This window comes from Pseudophryne corroboree, chromosome 3, assembly GCF_028390025.1.
Source record: "Pseudophryne corroboree isolate aPseCor3 chromosome 3, aPseCor3.hap2, whole genome shotgun sequence".
Taxonomy (NCBI): Eukaryota; Metazoa; Chordata; class Amphibia; order Anura; family Myobatrachidae; genus Pseudophryne; species Pseudophryne corroboree.
This window is the reverse complement of record NC_086446.1, coordinates 781,013,884-781,035,471: the sequence shown is the minus strand read 5'-3', so window position 1 is coordinate 781,035,471 and position 21,588 is coordinate 781,013,884. Positions and strand designations below refer to the sequence as shown.

Here is a 21,588-nt window from a genome sequence, read left to right as displayed (position 1 = left end):
CTTCCACTATATAACTTTCAGTCTGTGGCTTCCTGCTGCCTCCATTCCCCTCCTCACATCATGTCACTGCCCCTGTCACATGCAGCCCTGTCCTCACTGACACATCACTCATCTCCTGATATACTCTGTGCTGCTGGGGACCCTGTTCCTCCCACTATATAACTCTCAGTCTGTGGCTTCCTGCTGCCTCCATTCCCCTCCTCACATCATGTTACTGCCCCTGTCACATGCAGCCCTGTCCTGACTGACACATCACTCATCTCCTGATATACTCTGTGCTGCTGAGGGACCCTGCTCCTAACCACTATATAACTTTCAGTCTGTGGCTTCCTGCTGCCTCTATTCCCCTCCTCACATCATGTCACTGCCCCTGTCACATGCAGCCCTGTCCTGACTGACACATCACTCCTCTCCTGATATACTCTGTGCTGCTGGGGACCCTGCTCCTCCCACTATATAACTCTCAGTCTGTGGCTTCCTGCTGCCTCCATTCCCCTCCTCACATCATGTCACTGCCCCTGTCACATGCAGCCCTGTCCTCACTGACACATCACTCATCTCCTGATATACTCTGTGCTGCTGGGGACCCTGCTCCTCCCACTATATAACTCTCAGTCTGTGGCTTCCTGCTGCCTCCATTCCCCTCCTCACATCATGTCACTGCCCCTGTCACATGCAGCCCTGTCCTCACTGACACATCACTCATCCCCTGATATACTCTGTGCTGCTGGGGACCCTGCTCCTCCCACTATATAACTCTCAGTCTGTGGCTTCCTGCTGCCTCCATTCCCCTCCTCACATCATGTCACTGCCCCTGTCACATGGAGCCCTGTCCTCACTGACACATCCCTCATCTCCTGATATACTCTGTGCTGCTGGGGACCCTGCTCCTTCTACTGTATAACTCTCAGTCTGTGGTTCCTGTGTGGACTTGGCAGCAGAGCAAGAGGCAGCACAGAGCGCACTCCCCACATTAAGCAGTATATAATGATTTCCTCTAGTGTCACTCCAATGTCCTGTCAGGGCATGCTGATATTAATAGTTCTACCAGCCAACGGGCATCTGATAACCTTTGATGGAAAGCCGTGTCACTATTATCAGCTGGCTGTAAGTAGCAGCAGGCTGGTACACGGAGCTGTGTCAGTGGAGGACGAGCCCGGCCTGGAAGCTGAGGCACTCTGGCAGTGAGAGCTCTTGCAGGAAATTTACATTTTAATTAGATGAAAATGTCCAATCTAACGTAAATCCGCCTTCAAACGATTGTTTCCCACGCAGGTAAACTACCGCCAGAGTATTGACAAGGTGAAATACAGCTCTGTAAGCGATACTCCGGAGATTCTCCTGGCAAAGGTTAATGCCCAACAGCTGAGTGATGTAAGTGGGAGCCGTGTGGTGTTGTCAGCTGATAACGAGAACCGCCGCCGCCTGCAAATCCCCTGGTTCTGTGCGCGCTGCTGATAACGCCGGATGCCAGGAAGCAAATCACCATCGTGTTTAATTGCAGCATAAAGTACAATAAGGGGCAGCACCTGGCTCAGCCCCCTCACACGTGTTCCATAGTACAGATTGTGCGTCTTATTATACACAGGCCAAGCGAGCGCTTGTACATAATATAGCATTACACTGGATAATGCCATCCGTACCATGGATAATGGCAATTCACGGCTGCTTGTATGTATTCATTTATGCCAGCGGGGTAGTAACAGATTTACGGAGATTGTCTGCCAGCTGGCATGTGTTATTTACCTTTCCGGACCTGGCTGAACACCGGATAATATCACACCTCACCCTCAGTGACGTCAAACATACCATTTGCCATTAGGCCAAGCTCCAAGTTACTGTATTGTCAGGGGATTTTATCTAGATTTATAGGAGAAGTCTAAGAGGAAATAAAATAATTCTACTTGAGGGGGGAAGGGAATGCAAACAATGGAACTGTACTAAATGCTATCTTCCGCCAGATTAGCAGTGCCATTTTTAAGATGACATAAAGGCATTTAACTACCGATATATCCATATAAGCTTGGACTCGGTGGGTAACTCCATCTTTGGGTGGCATTGCCCAATAGAAGCCTATGGGCTTCTTTTCACAGCTCCCCCCTGAGAGGGATTTAATCGGACGCTCCTAGCACCCCGCGCGATGGCCGCGTCTCTCTGCGCATGCTCAGAAGTACTGTATATATATACACAGGTACCTGTCCTGTATTATCGTTGCTGGCGTCTTATATTAATAATCGTTTTATATGTGTGCTGCTGCAGTAGTAATGATGATGTCTCCTGGTTTCCTCAGTTGAATTACAGAGCGGACTATGAGAAATCCAAGACTCACTATACGCTCCCGCAGGACGTACCGGCAATGGTGAAAGCCAAGGCGAATGCTGCACTCTATAGTGAGGTGAATACAGTCAAACTAATCCCTCGTCGTCTGTTATTCTCCCTCCGGTACCGTGGGGTGTAAACATAAAATGCACTTAAGATATAAAACTACCAGAATTCCCCCTTATAAATTGTCCGACATATGACAACACAGAAAATGTATTAATCGCAAGTAAATTCCACTGTACAATAAGTTACAAAACTTCTGCTTTACTGTATATAATCCTTATAATATACAGATGGGTCCACAGTTATCTTAGCTAGTTTGCTGCACCTAGGCACAACATGGTTTATTAACGTAAACCCTTCATCTATTGTTCTCAGCTGCAATACAATACAGATAACAATACAGCAGGGGATTAAAGGCCAGTACTGACAGCCCGATGTGGGAGAGATGTGTGCTGAGCGTGCGGGGGGAGACGGGAGGGCTGCTCATTTCACCCAGCGGGTGAAGTGAGCGACCCGCTAGATTGGCCTGCAGGCCAATCTAGCACCAGCGATAGCGATGCGCGGGGCTGCTCATCGCTATCGCTCTGTGGGTTACACACGGAGCGATCATGCTTAAAATCTAAGCAATCTGGTCAGATTGCTTAGATTTTAAGCAGCGATCGCTCCGTGAGTACCCCCCTTAAGTCCGACTGCCCAGTCTCAGTTAATCCTATTAAAGGTCAAGATAAACATGGACCCATCTGTATCCGTTCCTGCACTAGACTGGTCGCCCAATTACAGCCCCTGGTTACCCCATGTTGGGATGTGGGATTGGCTGCCCTCGGACGATAGTCTTGCAGCACTGAGGCCATACGCTGTATATTCTCTGTTGTGCGAGTCGGTTTATTCTGGAGTCTATAAACCATATTGGTTGGTTTCTTGACTTCCAACCCCAGTAGCAAGTGGCAAAGGTCACTCATGTCTCGTTATGCCCTGAGCTGTGTAAGATATCAGGTAATAGTTATGGGGTGGGGGGCAATTTCAAGAAAAAAAGCGATCAGGATTGACTGTTTTATCTTTCTTTGTAGAACAAGTATAAGGAAGACTGGAGGAAGAGCAAAGGTCAGGCCTTTGAGATGAACCTGGACTCTATGTCTATCACTTCTGCTAAGGCGTCGGGAGACATCGCAAGTGATGTACGTGAGGCGTATGTAACTCTTGTCCCCATTCCGTCAGCTGTTACCTGGGCAGCAGAGCTGGTCCTACAAGAACCGAGGCTGGAGGCAAAAATTATATACTCTATGGAGGACCCTAGAATTCCTCCAGATTACTTTGTTCTTTTGCTCCAAACAATTTTGTCTAAGGTGTTGACAAAAACATTTCTAGATCTTTTATGTCCGCCTTTGGGTCTAAAGAAATTGCCTCAGATTGTTTGTATTCTCTTTTTCTATGTTTGTTTTTGATTGCCCCATGCACCTTGTCCTTGAGCCGGCCTTGGTGACCTTCACTTGTCTCCTAACTAGTCCTTCTTCTCTATCACTAGATCAAGTACAGAGAGGAATATGAAAGGAACAAGGGGAAGGCGGCAGCCAACAGCGACTCCCGGCTCCTGCACTCTCTGCAAGTCGGGAAGCTGAGCAGTGAGGTAGCGGAACCATCCATGGAGTGCAAGAGAAGCCCAAAAGGGCCTCAATGAGAACCCAGGTGGTAATCACACAACTCTGTATGTTCTAGGTCACCTACAAGAAAGATTTTGAGGAGAGCAAGACGCAGTTCCATTTGCCGATGGACATGGTGAACATCACGCACGCCAAGAAAGCCCAGGCCTTGGCCAGCGACCTGGATTACCGTAAGAAGCTCCATGAGTACACCATATTGCCTGAGGACATGAAGGTGACGTGGGCAAAAAAAGCCTATGACCTCCAGAGTGAGGTGAGACGTTATATCACACAGGGACAATTAAAGTACAACCGTCAGTAAATTTCCTGACAGCTGAGTTTAGGGCACTGTTGATTCTGGGTGGGGTGGCAGTGACATCACAGTCAGGAGAGTTTCTGACTCATTTTCAGCAAAACCTGAATTTACAGACGTAATGCAGCCACGCGTTTAGTCAATCCTAATCCATACTTTGCAGATTTGTTTTTTTAGGTCTTCACTGAAAATGGCGTCTGTCAACTTTGACCTGTGAATTATTCTATTCCAGCGCCAGTACAAATCAGACCTGCAGTGGATGAAGGGAGTCGGGTGGATCACGGAAGGCAGCGTGAACGTGGAGCAGGCCAAGAAAGCCGGGGACCTATTCAGTGAGGTGAGCGGAACGCGTTCAACATCATCCCGGAGACACATAAGGGCTGTGCCTATTGTTGAGTATATAGGAAGGGAACAATAGGACTCCGTGGCTTTAGTTAAACATCTCCACTACAGTGTATATATAAATTATATATAGTTGTATAACATAAAACCGAAAAAGAATAGCAGCGGCACTCCGTTGAGATAGACAAAAAAACGTGTATTTCAAATATAACAAAACATCACAGTGGTCAGTGTATAACATATATATATATATATATATATATATATATATACTTCGTATGCACTATATTTTATGCTGCAATGAAGTGAGAGCCTACAGGCGCCAAGAAACGTCTATTTACAGTATATTATATTGGTAAATACTAGTGGCGCTTACCCTGCTTTTTGCTTTGCTGAGGTATAGTGCATTGACACACACATGAGAGCACTGCCCATCCTATCTGAAAAGCGGGCATGGCCTAGTGGGAGTGGGTGTGACCTCATGACGCAACCCCCGTTTTCATTACTCCAGGGGCGGGCCCAGCAACCCCCCAGAGATGTTGGGCTGCCCCTGGAGACTTGTCATGCTGCACTGCTGGCTCCTACACTGTGATAGGAGCCGAGTGCTGCACGTAATGTAGCAGTGCAGCCCTCGCTCTTGTCACTGAGGAGGAGTCGGCACTAGTGACATCACTTCCTGTTTCAGACGGCTCTCTTGCACCTAGCATGGAGTATGTGTATGTGCCAGTATTGATGATGACAGCTGCGGCTGCCGACTGTACGTGTGACACCGTGCGGATTGCTGCATTCACTTATGGTACTAAGGCGGAGATGTACTAAGCAGTGAAAAGAGTGGAGAAGTGAGTCAGTGGAGTAGTGTTGCCCATGGCAACCAATCAGCATTGACGTAACATTTATAGTATGCATGCTATAACATTATACAGAGCAGCTGATTGGTTGCCATGGGCAACTTCTCCACTGGCTGTCTCCCCCCTAAAAAAGCTGGCTGCCGCGGTCATCCGGCCTTGCAGCCTCTGAGTCATACGGATATCCGGGGATGGACTGGAGTTGTACAGTGACCCTGGTATGGTGTCAGTCACATGACCGAAGGGGGGCATGGTCACAGGAGAGTTGTCTCACGGCACACCCCCATGTTTCGGTGTGTCGGGCGTCCGAGCAGAGCTCCGGAAGGCTGCGCTACTTGGCCAGCCCATCGCTCTGTGTGGCTGGACCGGACCATCAGGCCATTGGCCCTTCTGGTATTAATATAAGGTAGTAATAAGGCTTCCTCAGATGACTGTGAATCAGCCCCTCTGTGCGTGCGAGATTATCACCATTCAGATTTGGAGTCATTTTCCCCTCACTGGGAGGCATAATATATATATATATATATACAGTTGTGCTCATAAGTTTACATACCCTAGCAGAATTTGCGATTTTCTGGCCATTTGTCAGGGAATATAATATGAATGATAACTCACAAACTTTTCTTTCACTCATGGTTAGTGGTTGGGTGAAGCCATTTATTGTCAAACAACTGTGTTTACTCTTTTTAAATCATAATGACAACAGAAACTACCCAAATGACACTGATCAAAAGTTTACATACCCCAGTTCTTAATACCGTGTATTGCCCCCTTTAACATCAATGACAGCTTGAAGTCTTTTGTGGTAGTTGTGGATGAGGCTCTTTATTTTCTCAGATGGTAAAGCTGCCCATTCTTCTTGGCAAAAAGCCTCCAGTTCCTGTAAATTCTTGGGCTGTCTTGCATGAACTGCACGTTTGAGATCTCCCCAGAGTGGCTCAATGATATTGAGGTCAGGAGACTGAGATGGCCACTCCAGAACCTTCACTTTATTCTGCTGTAGCCAATGACAGGTCGACTTGGCCTTGTGTTTTGGATCATTGTCATGTTGGAACGTCCAAGTACGTCCCATGCGCAGCTTCCGGGCTGATGAGTGCAACTTTTCCTCCAATATTTTCTGATAACATGCTGAATTCATCTTGCCATCAATTTTGACCAAGTTTCCAGTGCCTTTGTAGCCCACACATCCCCAAAACATCATCGATCCACCTCCGTGTTTCACAGTAGGAATGGTGTACCTTTCCTCATAGGCCTTGTTGACTCCTCTCCAAATGTAACGTTTATGGTTGTCGACAAAAAGTTAAATTTTGGTCTCATCACTCCAAATGACTTTGTTCCAGAAGTTTTGAGGCTTGTCCCTGTGCTGTTTGGAGTATTGTAAGCGGGATGCTTTGTGGCATTTGCGTAGTAATGTCTTTCTTCTGGCGACTCGACCATGCAGCCCATTTTTCTTCAAATGCCTCCTTATTGTGCATCTTGAAACAACCACACCACTTTTTTTCAGAGAGTCCTGTATTTCAGCTGAAGTTATTTGTGGAATTTTCTTTGCATCCCAAACAATTTTCCTGGCAGTTGTGGCTGAAATTTTTGTTGGTCTACCTGACTGTGATTTGGTTTCCGCAGAATCCCTCATCTTCCACTTCTTATTTAGAGTTTGAACACTGCTGATTGGCATTCTCAATTGCTTGGATATCTTTTTATATCCCTTTCCTGTTTTATACAGTTCAATTATCTTTTCCCGCAGATCCTTTGACAATTCTTTTGCTTTTCCCATGACTCAGAATCCAGATACATTAGTGCAGCACTGGATGAAAGATGCAAGGGTCTTTCAGGAGTCCAGAAACTCACTGACCTTTTATACACACACACTGATTACAAGCAAACAGATCACAGGTGAGGATGGTTACCTTTAGTAGCCATTCAAACCCGTTTGTGTCAACTTGTGTGCATGTTATCAGGCCAAAATCTCCAGGATATGTAAACTTTTGATCAGGGTCATTTGGGTAGTTTCTGTTGTCATTATGATTTAAAAAGAGTAAACACAGTTGTTTGACACTAAATGGCTTCACCCAACCACTAACCATGAGTGAAAGAAAAGTTTGTGAGTTATCATTCATATTCTCTGACAAATGGCCAGAAAATCACAAATTCTGCTAGGGTATGTAAACTTATGAGCACAACTGTATATATATGTAAATGATGTAGAAGCATAATGTTATTGGCAGAGCCGGCAGGTAATAATCATCGTCATTCTGCTGGAGAATGGATGAAATAAACAGATGGAAAAGGTTTATTTTTTCGGTCGTTTCAGAAAAAGTATCGTCAGAAAGCCGACACGCTGAAGTTTACCAGCGTAGCCGACAGCCCGCACATTCAGCACGCCAAGAAGAGCCAGGAGCTCCAGAGTGACGTGAGTAGCCTCTAATTATGGAGGGAAGCCGGGGAACAGGTGTCGGGCTCAGTGTAACAGGAGAACGCAGATGGAAATAGATCAGACCGTGTGGTCACTGAACGTTCTCGGCGACTTCCCTGGATATCTACCTATTAAAATGTTTAATCTCGTTAATTCCCATACCCCTCACTACAAGCAGCCTCCGCAGTCTGCTGGTGCCTCAGCTTCTGGTACTGGCCATCTAAACGGTGGTGGTTTGCTTATCCCATCAGCGTCCAACCAGCAGCCTTACATGACACATAGCATGGGGGCAGTATGGAGTTTGGTGCTGCAATATGGGGGAGGAGGAATCGTTTTGCATGAAATTCTACTTTAATGGAATGTGTAAAGGTAATGTCCTAAATCATTGTTTCCTAGCTCCGATTCTCAGGGAACCCTAACAGTGCATGTTTTCCAGCTCTCCTTGTTTGATTACTGGAATATTCATTACAGTACTTCACGAGTGGGGCTAGATTCTGTGAGGAGACCTGGAAAACATGTACTGTTAGAGTTCCCCGGGGACTAGACCTGGGAAACACTGCTCTAAATAAACCATTAAAGAATATCTCTTATATGAGATGACACCCTGTAGTGTACAGCATGGAGATTTAGGATTGTGACCTTCCCCCCTGAGAGGATAACCCCATCTCCTGATGTCTCACAGATTGCGTATAAATCCGGTATAGGGGATCTCCTCCATCACTACACAATGCACAACGATGAGCCCGTCTTCCAACAGGCCAGAATCAACGCGGCCAACCTGAGCGAGGTGACCACCCGTCCGCAAGTTTACAAATCATTTTTTATATCTCTATATCTCTATATCTATCTATCTCTATATCTCTCTATCTATCTATCTATCTATCTATCTATCTATCTATCTATCTATCTATCTATCTATCTATATACACTGCATATACAGTATATTTCAAAAATAATTGTAGCAGTTTACAGAGTCTGAATAATATTTGTAATCGTCTAATTCACAACCGTATGTTAAAAAGGGTCACAGTGCTGACGCCGGAATCCTGCCTAGCGGTGAAATCCCGCCGCTGGAATCCCTGCGCCACAGGCCACTCTCCCTCTGTGGGAGTCCACGACACCCATAGAGGGAGAATATAATCTGTCCGCAGCGTGATGAGCACAGCAAGCCCGCACGGGTCTTTCTAGTGCTCGCCCCGCTGCCGACATACTGGTGGCTGGGATGCCGCTGTCCGCATACTGACGGCTGGTTTCCCGGCCGCTGGTAAGTCCTACTGATCCCGCTTGTCATTTCGTGTCACCCTCCTATAGTTCCATGACATTAGTACGTGTGACCCCCAATGCTTGTTCGTCTTTAATCAGCCCCTGCCCCTCCAATATTTCTAGGAGGACAATGGGTGACTGTACAGAGGCGAGGGAGGTTTTCCAAAACTGAAACCAAAATGCGGGGATGAAATTAGAACCAAAACAGGAGACTCTGACCCCATCTCTAGTATATGTAGACGTTATACATATAGGGTCTTACTGTATGCAGCAGCCACGAGAGGGCATGCCAGCAGTTCTGGAGAGACTACCTGTATTTTTAAAGGTGACAGTTGTTTAAAGGGCAAATCCAGATTGGTTTTGCCTGTTAAATTATTGCCACTTTAAAAATCTACTTGTCCCTGCATCTCACAGGCTATTACTTAAGGCCCATAGGGTCTCGTTTACAAGTAGACATAGGGGTCTATTTACTAAGCCTTGGATGGAGATAAAGGGGGTCATTCCTAAATGATCGCACACTGACGTTTTTTGCAGCGCAGCAATCAGGTCAGAACTGCGCATGCGTATGCACCGCAATGCGCAGGCGCGTCGTACGGGTACAAAGCGGATCGTTGCTGAGCGATGGATTTAACGAAGAATCCATTCGTACAGCCGATCGCAAGGAGATTGACAGGAAGAAGGCGTTTATGGGTGTCAACTGACCGTTTTCAGGGAGTGGTTGGAAAAACGCAGGCGTGTCCAAGCGTTTGCAGGTCGGGTGTCTGACGTCAATTCCGGGCCCGGACAGGCTGAAGTGATCGCAGCGGCTGAGTAAGTTCTGGGCTACTCAGAAACTGCACAAAATATTTTTGTACCGCTCGGCTGCACATGCGATCGCACACTTGCACAGCAAATATACATTTCCTGGTGGGCGGCGATTATGCGTTTGCACGGCTGCAAAAAGTAGCTAGCGAGCGATCAACTCGGAATGACCCCCAAAGTTCGCTGGAGAGAAAGTACCAGCCAATCAGCTCCTAACTGTCATTTTTCAAACACAGCCTGTGGCAGGGCAGTTAGGAGCTGATTGGCTGGTACTTTCTCTCCAGCAACTTTATCTGCATCCAAGGCTTAGTGAATAGACCCCATAAATCCAAGCAGAAGGCGCAGTTTTGAGGTTGTCCTGAAACGCTGTGAGATTTATAATGTGTGGACAGACGTAGAGTTGGGAGGGGGAGACGCACGCTGGGCTGACACTGAATCACAGTGTATAAATAAGTCTGAGCGGTATATGCACGCTACATGTAAAGTAGCCAGGACAGTATATTCCCTGCATGCTAAATAAATGCACCCTATGGGGTCTATTCAATTATTATCAGAATTCCCAACAAAAAACGTCACTTTCTGACTTTTTTAGGTGGAATCTGGATTCGACCTATTCAAGTCCAGTACCGTTTTTCCGACTTGTCGGAAAACATGTGGATCGGCGGTTTATCCGCCGATCCACAGATTTTGTCGAATTTGCGGGCATTTCCGACAGGTTTTTGGCCCATTTTCGACAATGTCCATTCGGCTTTAAAAAAAAGTCGGATGGGCATTGTCGAAAACGGGCAAAACCTGTTGGAAATGACCGCAAATTGAATACTGAAGTGTCGTATCCTCTCCGTCGGAGAGGATACGACACTAATTGAATATAACCCTTTATGTCACAGTATAGTTAATCCATGTGGCCCACTGTGATCACAGCATAACTTAATGTTATATTATGGGAAGGATCAGCCTGTAGTAACCAGAAGTACTGGCAGTAGCTCAACCATGTGAAACGCGTTGGCCCTTCCCTGTGAAACGCGTTGGCCCTTTCCTGTGAAACGCGTTGGACCTTTCCTGCATGCACATAAACTCTTGTTGGTAAACAGCCGGTAGAGCTGCGGTTACCCCTCTATATATTACTTTCTTATTCTATCTCTAAATCATATTGTGCAGAAGTTGTACAAGAGCAGATGGGAGAAGCAGAAGGAGAAAGGATTTGAGCTGCGTCTGGATTCCTTATCCATTCTCACAGCCAAGGCGAAGCGTGACCTGGCCAGTGATGTGAGTACAACCCCCTCCCTGCTGTTCCTGGAACCAGAACCTGGATAGTCCCAGGATAACATTTGTACAAGTGCCTGTGGGAAATGATACCCCCCTCCCCCTATACACCACCCCCTCATATCACACTGATCCGGCCTGCAGGCAGGTGCTGTAAGAGGGATCTCTGTATCTGATCGTCCTCTGCTTCCTCTGAAACATACGATACAGGGATCATCTTATATTTAGCTCTGCCCTTCCCTTTTCAGTAAATTGGTGTCTGTGTGGGAACTTTCCTACACAGATGAAATGACTTAATAGACTTCAGTAACAGCAGCGCCACCTGCTGGTCATACTGCAGACTGACCACACTAGTACATACTGTAGGTGACATGAAAAAAACAGTAATTCATTAGTGACATGTCACTATAATGCCGAAACTTACCAACTGCTGAAAGCTGCAAGCCATGGCTGTGTACAGTATGTCTTGTATGACTTACTTCCGTGCTACAGATATGTGACATTTCTGGTTAATATGTACTGTAAGTTGTGTTTTTGATTGTTATCCATAATTTACTATTTTTCTTATTGTTTCCACTTGGAAGATAATCATTGTTTATGAGTTTATATTTATAGATGTATGAATACATCTATTTGTTTTTACACTGAAAGACATGTGGGTCTATGTACTAAGACTTGGAGAGAGATAAAGTGGACGGAGATAAACTATCGGCTTCTAACACAGCCTGTAACATCGGGGGCAAATGCAGGATATATTATATTTTATTTCCACCTCAGGCAGGATACAGCTTCATATGCAGTAATTGTAGTCAAGTCTACAGTCAGTTCTCAGTACAGCAGACAACAGTCCAAATATTCATAGTCACAAACAGTGCTGGATCCCATCTATCGCCTGGACACTAACTGCCATCAGGAGCAAAGTCTCTGCACTGAACACATACATAAAGGCTGATTACAGGTGCTGCTAATTAATTAGCCTAGCTTCTGGATGACAACTTATTCAGGCAATACCTGGACTGGACCCTTCAGTCCTGCTGCTGCTGGATTTGGAGTGCCAGTCACCCGCCATTTGTGTATATATATAAATATATTGTAACAGGAGTCTTGCTAGAATGTGCTCTGCAACAAAAATCCACCAACGACCGACTCCAGGCTTGTGCAAAAACAACAAATACCTTTTATTTATTCAGGTTGCTCAAAAACAAAGATATACATAAAAGAAAGATCACTGTCTTTAGTATAAACTACCAGGGAGGCTAGGCCCTACCTCACTCCCTCTTACTTAATAAGGAACCCTTCAGGTCCCAGCATCCTGACACTAGTGCCCCAGTCTTCCGGATCCCACTGTCCCTAGCAGGCCTATCACCTGGACACTAACTGCCTTCAGGAGCCCTGACTAATGGGAGAGACTCTGCTTTAAACCCAGCACCCAGGTGCTGGCTGATGAAGCAGCTTCTTGGGCTAAGAAGCCTATAAGACATGGTCTGGGCCAAATGGACCGGAACCCGGTCCATCCACACTTCCCATCCACCCCCAGGACCCTGTGTGTAGCTTACAGGTGGCAAAGTACCTTTCCCGCCACAATATATATATATATATATATATATATATATATATATATACATACACAGCAGTGAAAGGACTGGCACTCCTAAATATTCCAAAGCCGGTTAGGTGCCCAGGTGCCGGATATGCTGATTTGTACCAAGATAGGAGAACACAGCACTCATAGGACTTTATCACAAGCAGCAAGCTGATTCAGGAAGAAATTTAGAAATAAATGAAACGTTGACACATCATGCTGCGCTGTCAGCTTATCTCTGAATCAGCTTGCTGCTTGTGATAAAGTCCTATGAGTGCTGTGTTCTCCTATCTTGGCATATATATATATATATATATATATGTATATCCATATATATATATATATATATATATATATACATTACAGTATTAGTAATTAACACTATAGATGGTCTATAGTGTAGGCTGTATAAAGCATATGTAACTAATATAAATAACATAAGTGGTCAGGAAATGGTTAAACATCCCATGATAAATAAATACACAAACATGATATAACGGTAGGAGATAAAACTGAACTTTCTAAGCACACATTCTCCCTCCTCAAGGAAAGGTGCCTGTCTCTTCTTCCTGGCAGCTGCTCTCTGGTCCAGTACACTGATTGACCATTCAGATCCACACACAGCAAACTTGGTAGAAGAAGCTGCATCCACTGGGCACGTGCAGCAGCTCTTCTCTGTCCCTTACACTGCATGATGTGGCGGCAGCTCTAGTAATCATATTACATACTGTTGCTATTGTTGTCATAATTTGAGCCCCTGGCCAAGTGGAGGGGGGTTTCCGGGCAACCGGGACCCTCCCACCCTGGGTTTGCTTATGAACTTGGCAGTTAGGAGAGGATTGGTTGGTACTTTATCTCTCTCCAGTTTAACTCTCTCCAAGGCTTAGTACATGGACCTCTAAAGTACAGCATCTCTATACCACACTGTAGCGCAGCAATGTTATGTAACGTCTTCTGTTATTCCTGAGATCTGGAATAATGAACTACAGCAGACATCGAGTTAGAGGCCAGTTCCAGCGCACACACATTAAAGATGGAGGACAGTTCCAGCGCGCACACATTATAAATGGTGACCAGTTCCAGCGCGCACACATTCTAGATGGTGAACAGTTCCAGCGCGCACACATTATAGATGGAGGCAAGTTCCATCGCACACACACAATATAGATGGAGGACAGTTCCAGCACGCACACATTATAGATGGTGACCAGTTCCAGTGTACACACATTATAGATGGAGGCCAGTTCCAGCACGTACATATTATAGATGGAGGCCACTTCCAGCGCACACACATTATAGACAGCGGCCAGTTCCAGCGCACACACATTATAGATGGCGGCCAGTTCCAGCGAACACACATTATAGATGGAGGTCGTTCCAGCGCACACATTATAGATAGAGACCAGTTACAGCATGCACACATTATATATGGAGGCCAGTTCCAGCACACACATTATAGATGGAGGCCAGTGCCAAGGCACACATTAAAGGTGGAGGCCAGTTGCAGCACACACATTATAGCTGGAGGCCAGTTTCAGCGCGCACACATTATATATGGAGGCCAGTTCCAGCACACACATTATAGCTGGAGGCCAGTTGCCGCACGCACACATTATATATGGAGGCCAGTTCCAGCGTACACACATTATAGATGGAAGCCAGTTCCAGCACACACATTATAGATGGAAGCCAGTTCCAGCACACACATTATATATGGAGGCCAGTTCCAGTGTACACACATTATAGATGGAGGCCAGTTCCAGCACACACATTATATATATGGAGGCCTGTTCCAGCGTACACACATTATAGATGGAGGCCAGTTCCAGCACACACATTATAGATGGAGGCCAGTTCCAGCACACACACATGACATAGGAGCCCAGTTCCAGCATGCACATTATAGATGGAGGCCAGTTCCAGCGCGCACACATTACAGAGGAGCCCAGTTCCAGCATGCACATTATAGATGGAGGCCAGTTGCAGCACACACATTATAGATGGAGGCCAGTACCAGCGCGCACACATTACATAGGAGCCCAGTTCCAGCATGCACATTATAGATGAAGGCCAGTTGCAGCCCACACATTATAGATGGAGGCCAGTTCCAGCGCGCACACATTACATAGGAGCCCAGTTCCAGCATGCACATTATAGATGGAGGCTAGTTGCAGCACACACGTTATTGATGGAGGCCAGTTCCAGCGCGCACACATTACATAGGAGCCCAGTTCCAGCATGCACATTATAGATGGAGGCCAGTTTCAGCACACACATTATAGATGGAGGCCAGTTCCAGCGCGCACACATTACATAGGAGCCCAGTTCCATCATGCACATTATAGATGGAGACCAGTTGCAGCACACACATTATAGATGGAGTTGCAGCACACACATTATAGATGGAGGCCAGTTCCAGCGCGCACACATTACATAGGAGCCCAGTTCCAGCATGCACATTATAGATGGAGGCTAGTTGCAGCACACACATTATAGATGGAGGCCAGTTCCAGCGCGCACACATTACATAGGAGCCCAGTTCCAGCATGCACATTATAGATGGAGGCCAGTTGCAGCACACACATTATAGATGGAGGCCAGTTCCAGCGCGCACACATTACATAGGAGCCCAGTTCCAGCATGCACATTATAGATGGAGGCCAGTTGCAGCACACACATTATAGATGGAGTTGCAGCACACACATTATAGATGGAGGCCAGTTCCAGCACACACATTATAGATGGAGGCCAGTTCCAGCGCGCACACATTACTTAGGAGCCCAGTTCCATCATGCACATTATAGATGGAGGCCAGTTCCAGCGTATACACATTATAGATGGAAGCCAGTTCCAGCACACACATTATAGATGGAGCCCAGTTCCAGCGCGCACACATTACATAGGAGCCCAGTTCCCGCACACACATTATAGATGGAGGCCAGTTGCAGCACACACATTATAGATGGAGGCCAGTTGCAGCGCACAGTCATTATATATGGAGGCCAGTTCCAGCGTACACACATTATAGATGGAAGCCAGTTGCAGCACACACATTATAGATGGAGGCCAGTTCCAGCACACACATTATAGATGGAGGCCAGTTCCAGCGCGCACACATTACAAAGGAGCCCAGTTCCAGCATGCACATTATAGATGGAGGCCAGTTCCAGCACGCACATTATAGATGGAGGCCAGTTCCAGCACGCACATTATAGATGGAGGCCAGTTCCAGCATGCACATTATAGATGGAGGCACACACATTATAGATGGAGGCCAGTTGCAGCACACACATTATAGATGGAGGCCAGTTGCAGCACACACATTATAGATGGAGGCCAGTTGCAGCGCGCACAATGAGAAATCAGACAATTTATCATCAATGACAAAAAGTGTGTAGTACAGATATCGGGACCTTCCTCTAGCCGAATGATTGGCCAGATTGTCGTCCCGATAATTAGAATAAGCCACTGCCAGTGTGTACCTAGTGTAATACTCAACTTATGTGTGTTCCTTACAGATAAAGTATAAGGAGGGGTATGAGAAGACGAGGGGCAAACTGATCGGGGCGCAGCGTGCGGACGGAGACTCCCAGATGTCCCATTCTCTACAAATGACCAAAATGCAGAGTAATCTGGAATACAAACGCGGATCTGAGGACTCGAAGATACGCTATAACGTGTCCATGGATATGCTGGACATGGCGCATGCAACCATGGCCCAGGCCTTAGCCACCGATCGCGGGTATAGGACCTTTCTCCACCGGTACAGCGCCCGCCCGACTGACATGAAGGTGCAATGGGCGAGGAAGGCATATGACCTGCAGAGTGACGTAAGTGCCGCCTGGGAGCGGTGACCTATACACAGAGCTGAGAATATCAGTCTATAATCTCATCCCAGGCAGGATCTCATAGATCATCTCCTATCAGTCACAGATGATCAGGTCTAGAACCTTGCCGCAGATCTGCGGCCTGATATCTAACATACTTCAAGTCAGGAGCTTTCCTCAATGTTTGTGGCTGGTTTAAAATAAAAATACGAGTCTGGGATTTATTACTTGGGGAAGATGGATCAAACTTTGGAGAGAGATAAAGTACCAGCCAATCAGCTTCTAACTGCCACGTTAAATGCCGTGTTTGAAAAATGACAGTTGGGAGCTGCTTTCATCCGCAAGAGAATGTTGATGAAATTGGTTAAAGCACAGCAGCCCTAATGGAGATGTCAGATCCTTTATGGCATGCATGTCCAAACTGCGGCCCTCCAGCTGTTGTGAAACTACACATCCCAGCATGCCCTGACACAGCTTTAGCATTCTCTGACAGCAAAACTGTGTCAGGGCATGCTGGGCTATGTAGTTTCACAACAGCTGGAGGGCCGCAGTTTGGACATGCCTGCTTTATGGTTTCGCAGTGGAAGAGGGGCAGAGCTGTGTGAGCTGGGTCAGAATAAGTTTAAACAGCCTCTTTTACAATTAAAGGGCTCAGTGGAAAAGAACCACAAGACACCTCTACGTGGATATAGAATTTTTGCTGCCACCAAGTAGCTTCTTCCATCTGGCGTCTACTCTACACTAACCTCTAACATTGCGGCATGTGCCTATTTCCCCCCCAGCAGCAAAATACAAATCCCTGGTATTATATTTAATTCTGTATTTTGTGGCATGTGCCTCTTTTCCACCGAGCCCCTCAATTGCTGGAAAGAAATAAAACCTTTGCAGTGTAACAACCTCCCCCTCCCCATCCATCCCTCTTTCAGAACCAGTATAAGTCGGACCTAAAGTGGATGAGAGGCGTCGGCTGGATAACGGCGGGCTCGCTGGATGTGATGCAGGCAAAGAAGGCGGACGAGCTCATTAGCGAGGTGAGACGCTGACCGCTGTACTGTACCGAGTGACAGATAGGAACCTTATGGGGTCCATGGTGGCAGTAATGTGACGTAATAACATGGTTCCAATGTGTGAGCGGCTTTCCCATGTGTACATATACATATTACATGTTATCACTGTATTTTACAATTACCTTATTGGGTTTGTACTAAACTAAAAAATATATTTTGTCCCTGATAGTTCTCACTCTGCATTTCTGATTTAAGTGGTCTGGGTATCTAGGGATCTAGAATGATCATATGTTGGGGATTACTAGACCTGTCTGGGTGGCATCTTATTTTTCTGAGGGGTAAGCACAGAAATAGGGGAAAGGGCAGCCCAGACAGCTCAGATCAGGCACTAAAAAATTACAATGTAACACTGACCCCTAGTGGTGTAATAATAAACTGACATTAAACACTTTTAATATTACCAATGTACATAGGGTCTGGTTGTGAGTCTCATAGAGAATAATAATGTCAGCTATATAACTTTAAACATGAAGCTTTTCAAGTTATACTGCCAACATGTTATACTGCAACACCGTTAAAATGCTTTAAGTAGCATTTTTACCACGGTGCCGACATTATGCTGCCGACACCAACAATGTCACTGTCCACAAATTGTATCAAAGTCCCTTATATTTACACCAGGCTCCACTAGGTAGATAGAGAGTAGCTGGATCTTTCTCCTGGAATATTCAGTATATTTCTGAAAACTGATATTTGTTTTTGGGGGCAATAACTTCAGCAAAATGGGGGGAAAAATAAATATGCCTAACACTTTGCCCATCCTCTGCCGATGCACAGAAATCGTACAGGCAACTGCCATCTGCGCTGAAGTTCACCAGCGTCCAGGATACGCCGGAGATGATCCAGGCCAGGATTAGTTACAACCAGGCAGTGGACGTGAGTTGGGAACTGGGCTCCTGGGATAAAATGTCATCTAAAAAAATAAATTTTATATATATATATATATATATATATATATATATTGCTGACATAGTGTAACACATGCTAACAACTTGTTTATGCACATCTGTGTGCACAGAGCAAATACAAAGAACAAGGAGAAAATATAAAACATCAGTTTACGGCCACGGCGGAGCTGCCAGAACTTCTACAAGCAAAACTAAATGCCCTGAACATCAGTGAGGTCAGTATACGGCACACGGAACAATGTACTGCTCAACAAGTGTCTCATGGAGGAGCATACTCTGTATTGGGTGTACATAATAGGGTGCACTGTGTATAGGGAATACTGTGTATTGGTTGTAAGGTTTATTGGGTGTACATAGTGGGGTGTACTGTGTATAGGGCATACTGTGTATTGGTTGTACTGTTTATTGGGTGTACATAGTGGGGTGTACTGTGTATAGGGCATACTGTGTATTGGTTGTACTGTTTATTGGGTGTACATAATAGGGTGCACTGTGTTTAGGGAATACTGTGTATTGGTTGTAAGGTTTATCGGGTGTACATAGTGGGGTGTACTGTGTATAGGGCATACTGTGTTTTGGTTGTACTGTTTATTGGGTGTACATAGTGGGGTATACTGTGTGTAGGGCATACTGTGTATTGGTTGTACTGTTTATTGGGTGTACATAGTGGGGTGTACTGTGTATAGGGCATACTGTGTATTGGTTGTACTGTTTATTGGGTGTACATAATTGGGTGTACTGTATGTGGGGTGTACAGTAATTTATATAACAAATATAATGTGTATGGGGCATACTGTATATAACTCACCTATATCTCCAATTGCATCTCTCCCCACACTCCCACCCACCCTCTTCACTCTGCCAATGACTGTTGCATCTACCCGCACCTGATCACCTCCTCCATCTACCGCCTACAAGATTTTGCTACGATTACGCACAATTTCGTTGCCTCTTTGTCTTTTGCATGTTTTTTTTTTTTTTGTTTGCAATGTTTGTGCTTACATACATTGTAAGGAATCCTTGTGGCACCATACTGTATACATACAGGATAATAATAATAATAATGTATAGTGTGTACTGGAGCATAATATGAATTGTAATGACTACCCTACAGTGTTTTTCTACTTTGGTCAGTTTGTGGCTGAGCCTGTGACCTCTCATCTCCATGGCGCACGTACGCGTCAAACCACAGCGCTGCACGTTATATGTATGTGAGCTTGTGTCTCTTGTCTCGCCATAGACACGTTACAAGGAGTCCTGGAGCCGGCTGAGGGACAGCGGATACAAGCTGAAGCTAGAGGCCATTCCCTTCCAGGCCGCAAAGGCGTCCGGGGAGATTATCAGCGATGTGAGTTCATAATGCTGCCTATTCTGAGGGTTACACTTGTCAGCGGAGTTCTCCCTGTATTCCTTGTCCTGAGGGTTACACTTGTCAGCGGAGTTCTCCCTGTATTACTTGTTCTGAGGGTTACACTTGTCAGCACAGTTCTCCCTGTATTCCTTGTTCTGAGGGTTACACTTGTCAGCACAGTTCTCCCTGTATTACTTGTTCTGAGGGTTACACTTGTCAGCACAATTCTCCCTGTATTCCTTGTTCTGAGGGTTACACTTGTCAGCACAGTTCTCCCTGTATTACTTGTTCTGAGGGTTACACTTGTCAGCACAGTTCTCCCTGTATTCCTTGTTCTGAGGGTTACACTTGTCAGCGGAGTTCTCCCTGTATTACTTGTTCTGAGGGTTACACTTGTCAGCAGAGTTCTCCATGTATTCCTTGTACTGAGGGTTACACTTGTCAGCGTAGTTCTACCTGTATTCCTTGTTCTGAGGGTTACACTTGTCAGCACAGTTCTCCCTGTATTACTTGTTCTGAGGGTTACACTTGTCAACGGAGTTCTCCCTGTATTACTTGTTCTGAGGGTTACACTTGTCAGCACAGTTCTCCCTGTATTCCTTGTTCTGAGGGTTACACTTGTCAGCACAGTTCTCCCTGTATTACTTGTTCTGAGGGTTACACTTGTCAGCACAGTTCTCCCTGTATTCCTTGTTCTGAGGGTTACACTTGTCAGCACAGTTCTCCCTGTATTACTTGTTCTGAGGGTTACACTTGTCAGCACAGTTCTCCCTGTATTCCTTGTTCTGAGGGTTACACTTGTCAGCGGAGTTCTCCCTGTATTACTTGTTCTGAGGGTTACACTTGTCAGCAGAGTTCTCCATGTATTCCTTGTACTGAGGGTTACACTTGTCAGCTGAGTTCTCCCTGTATTACTTGTTCTGAGGGTTACACTTGTCAACGGAGTTCTCCCTGTATTACTTGTTCTGAGGGTTACACTTGTCAGCGGAGTTCTCCCTGTATTATATGTTCTGAGGGTTACACTTGTCAGCAGAGTTCTCCCTGTATTCCTTGTTCTGAGGGTTACACTTGTCAGCGGAGTTCTCCCTACATTCCTTGTTCGGAGGGTTACACTTGTCAGCACAGTTCTCCCTGTATTACTTGTTCTGAGGTTTACACTTGTCAGCAGAGTTCTCCCTACATTCCTTGTTCTGAGGGTTACACTTGTCAGCACAGTTCTCCCTGTATTACTTGTTCTGAGGGTTACACTTGTCAGCAGAGTTCTCCCTGTATTCCTTGTTCTGAGGGTTACACTTGTCAGCGGAGTTCTCCCTACATTCCTTGTTCTGAGGGTTACACTTTTCAGCACAGTTCTCCCTGTATTACTTGTTCTGAGGGTTACACTTGTCAGCAGAGTTCTCCCTACATTCCTTTTTCTGAGGGTAACACTTGTCAGCAGAGTTCTCCCTACATTCCTTGTTCTGAGGGTTACACTTGTCAGCACAGTTCTCCCTGTATTCCTTGTTCTGAGGGTTACACTTGTCAGCACAGTTCTCCCTGTATTACTTGTTCTGAGGGTTACACTTGTCAGCAGAGTTCTCCCTGTATTCCTTGTTCTGAGGGTTACACTTGTCAGCGGAGTTCTCCCTGTATTACTTGTTCTGAGGGTTAC

General features: G+C 45.8%; 1 protein-coding gene across 1 annotated transcript in view; it reads left to right on the top strand.

The window, feature by feature from the left end:
- The window catches only part of NRAP (nebulin related anchoring protein), a 114,190-nt gene that overhangs the window by 52,853 nt on the left and 39,749 nt on the right, over nucleotides 1-21,588 (top strand). Inside the window, exons 6-19 of the mRNA XM_063963331.1 lie at nucleotides 1,276-1,374; nucleotides 2,291-2,395; nucleotides 3,393-3,500; nucleotides 3,848-3,949; nucleotides 4,039-4,236; nucleotides 4,508-4,612; nucleotides 7,774-7,872; nucleotides 8,558-8,662; nucleotides 11,098-11,205; nucleotides 16,303-16,614; nucleotides 17,538-17,642; nucleotides 18,456-18,554; nucleotides 18,697-18,801; nucleotides 19,827-19,934. Coding sequence (XP_063819401.1) covers nucleotides 1,276-1,374; nucleotides 2,291-2,395; nucleotides 3,393-3,500; nucleotides 3,848-3,949; nucleotides 4,039-4,236; nucleotides 4,508-4,612; nucleotides 7,774-7,872; nucleotides 8,558-8,662; nucleotides 11,098-11,205; nucleotides 16,303-16,614; nucleotides 17,538-17,642; nucleotides 18,456-18,554; nucleotides 18,697-18,801; nucleotides 19,827-19,934 — 1,758 coding nt within the window. The remainder of the gene's footprint in view (nucleotides 1-1,275; nucleotides 1,375-2,290; nucleotides 2,396-3,392; nucleotides 3,501-3,847; nucleotides 3,950-4,038; nucleotides 4,237-4,507; nucleotides 4,613-7,773; nucleotides 7,873-8,557; nucleotides 8,663-11,097; nucleotides 11,206-16,302; nucleotides 16,615-17,537; nucleotides 17,643-18,455; nucleotides 18,555-18,696; nucleotides 18,802-19,826; nucleotides 19,935-21,588) is intronic.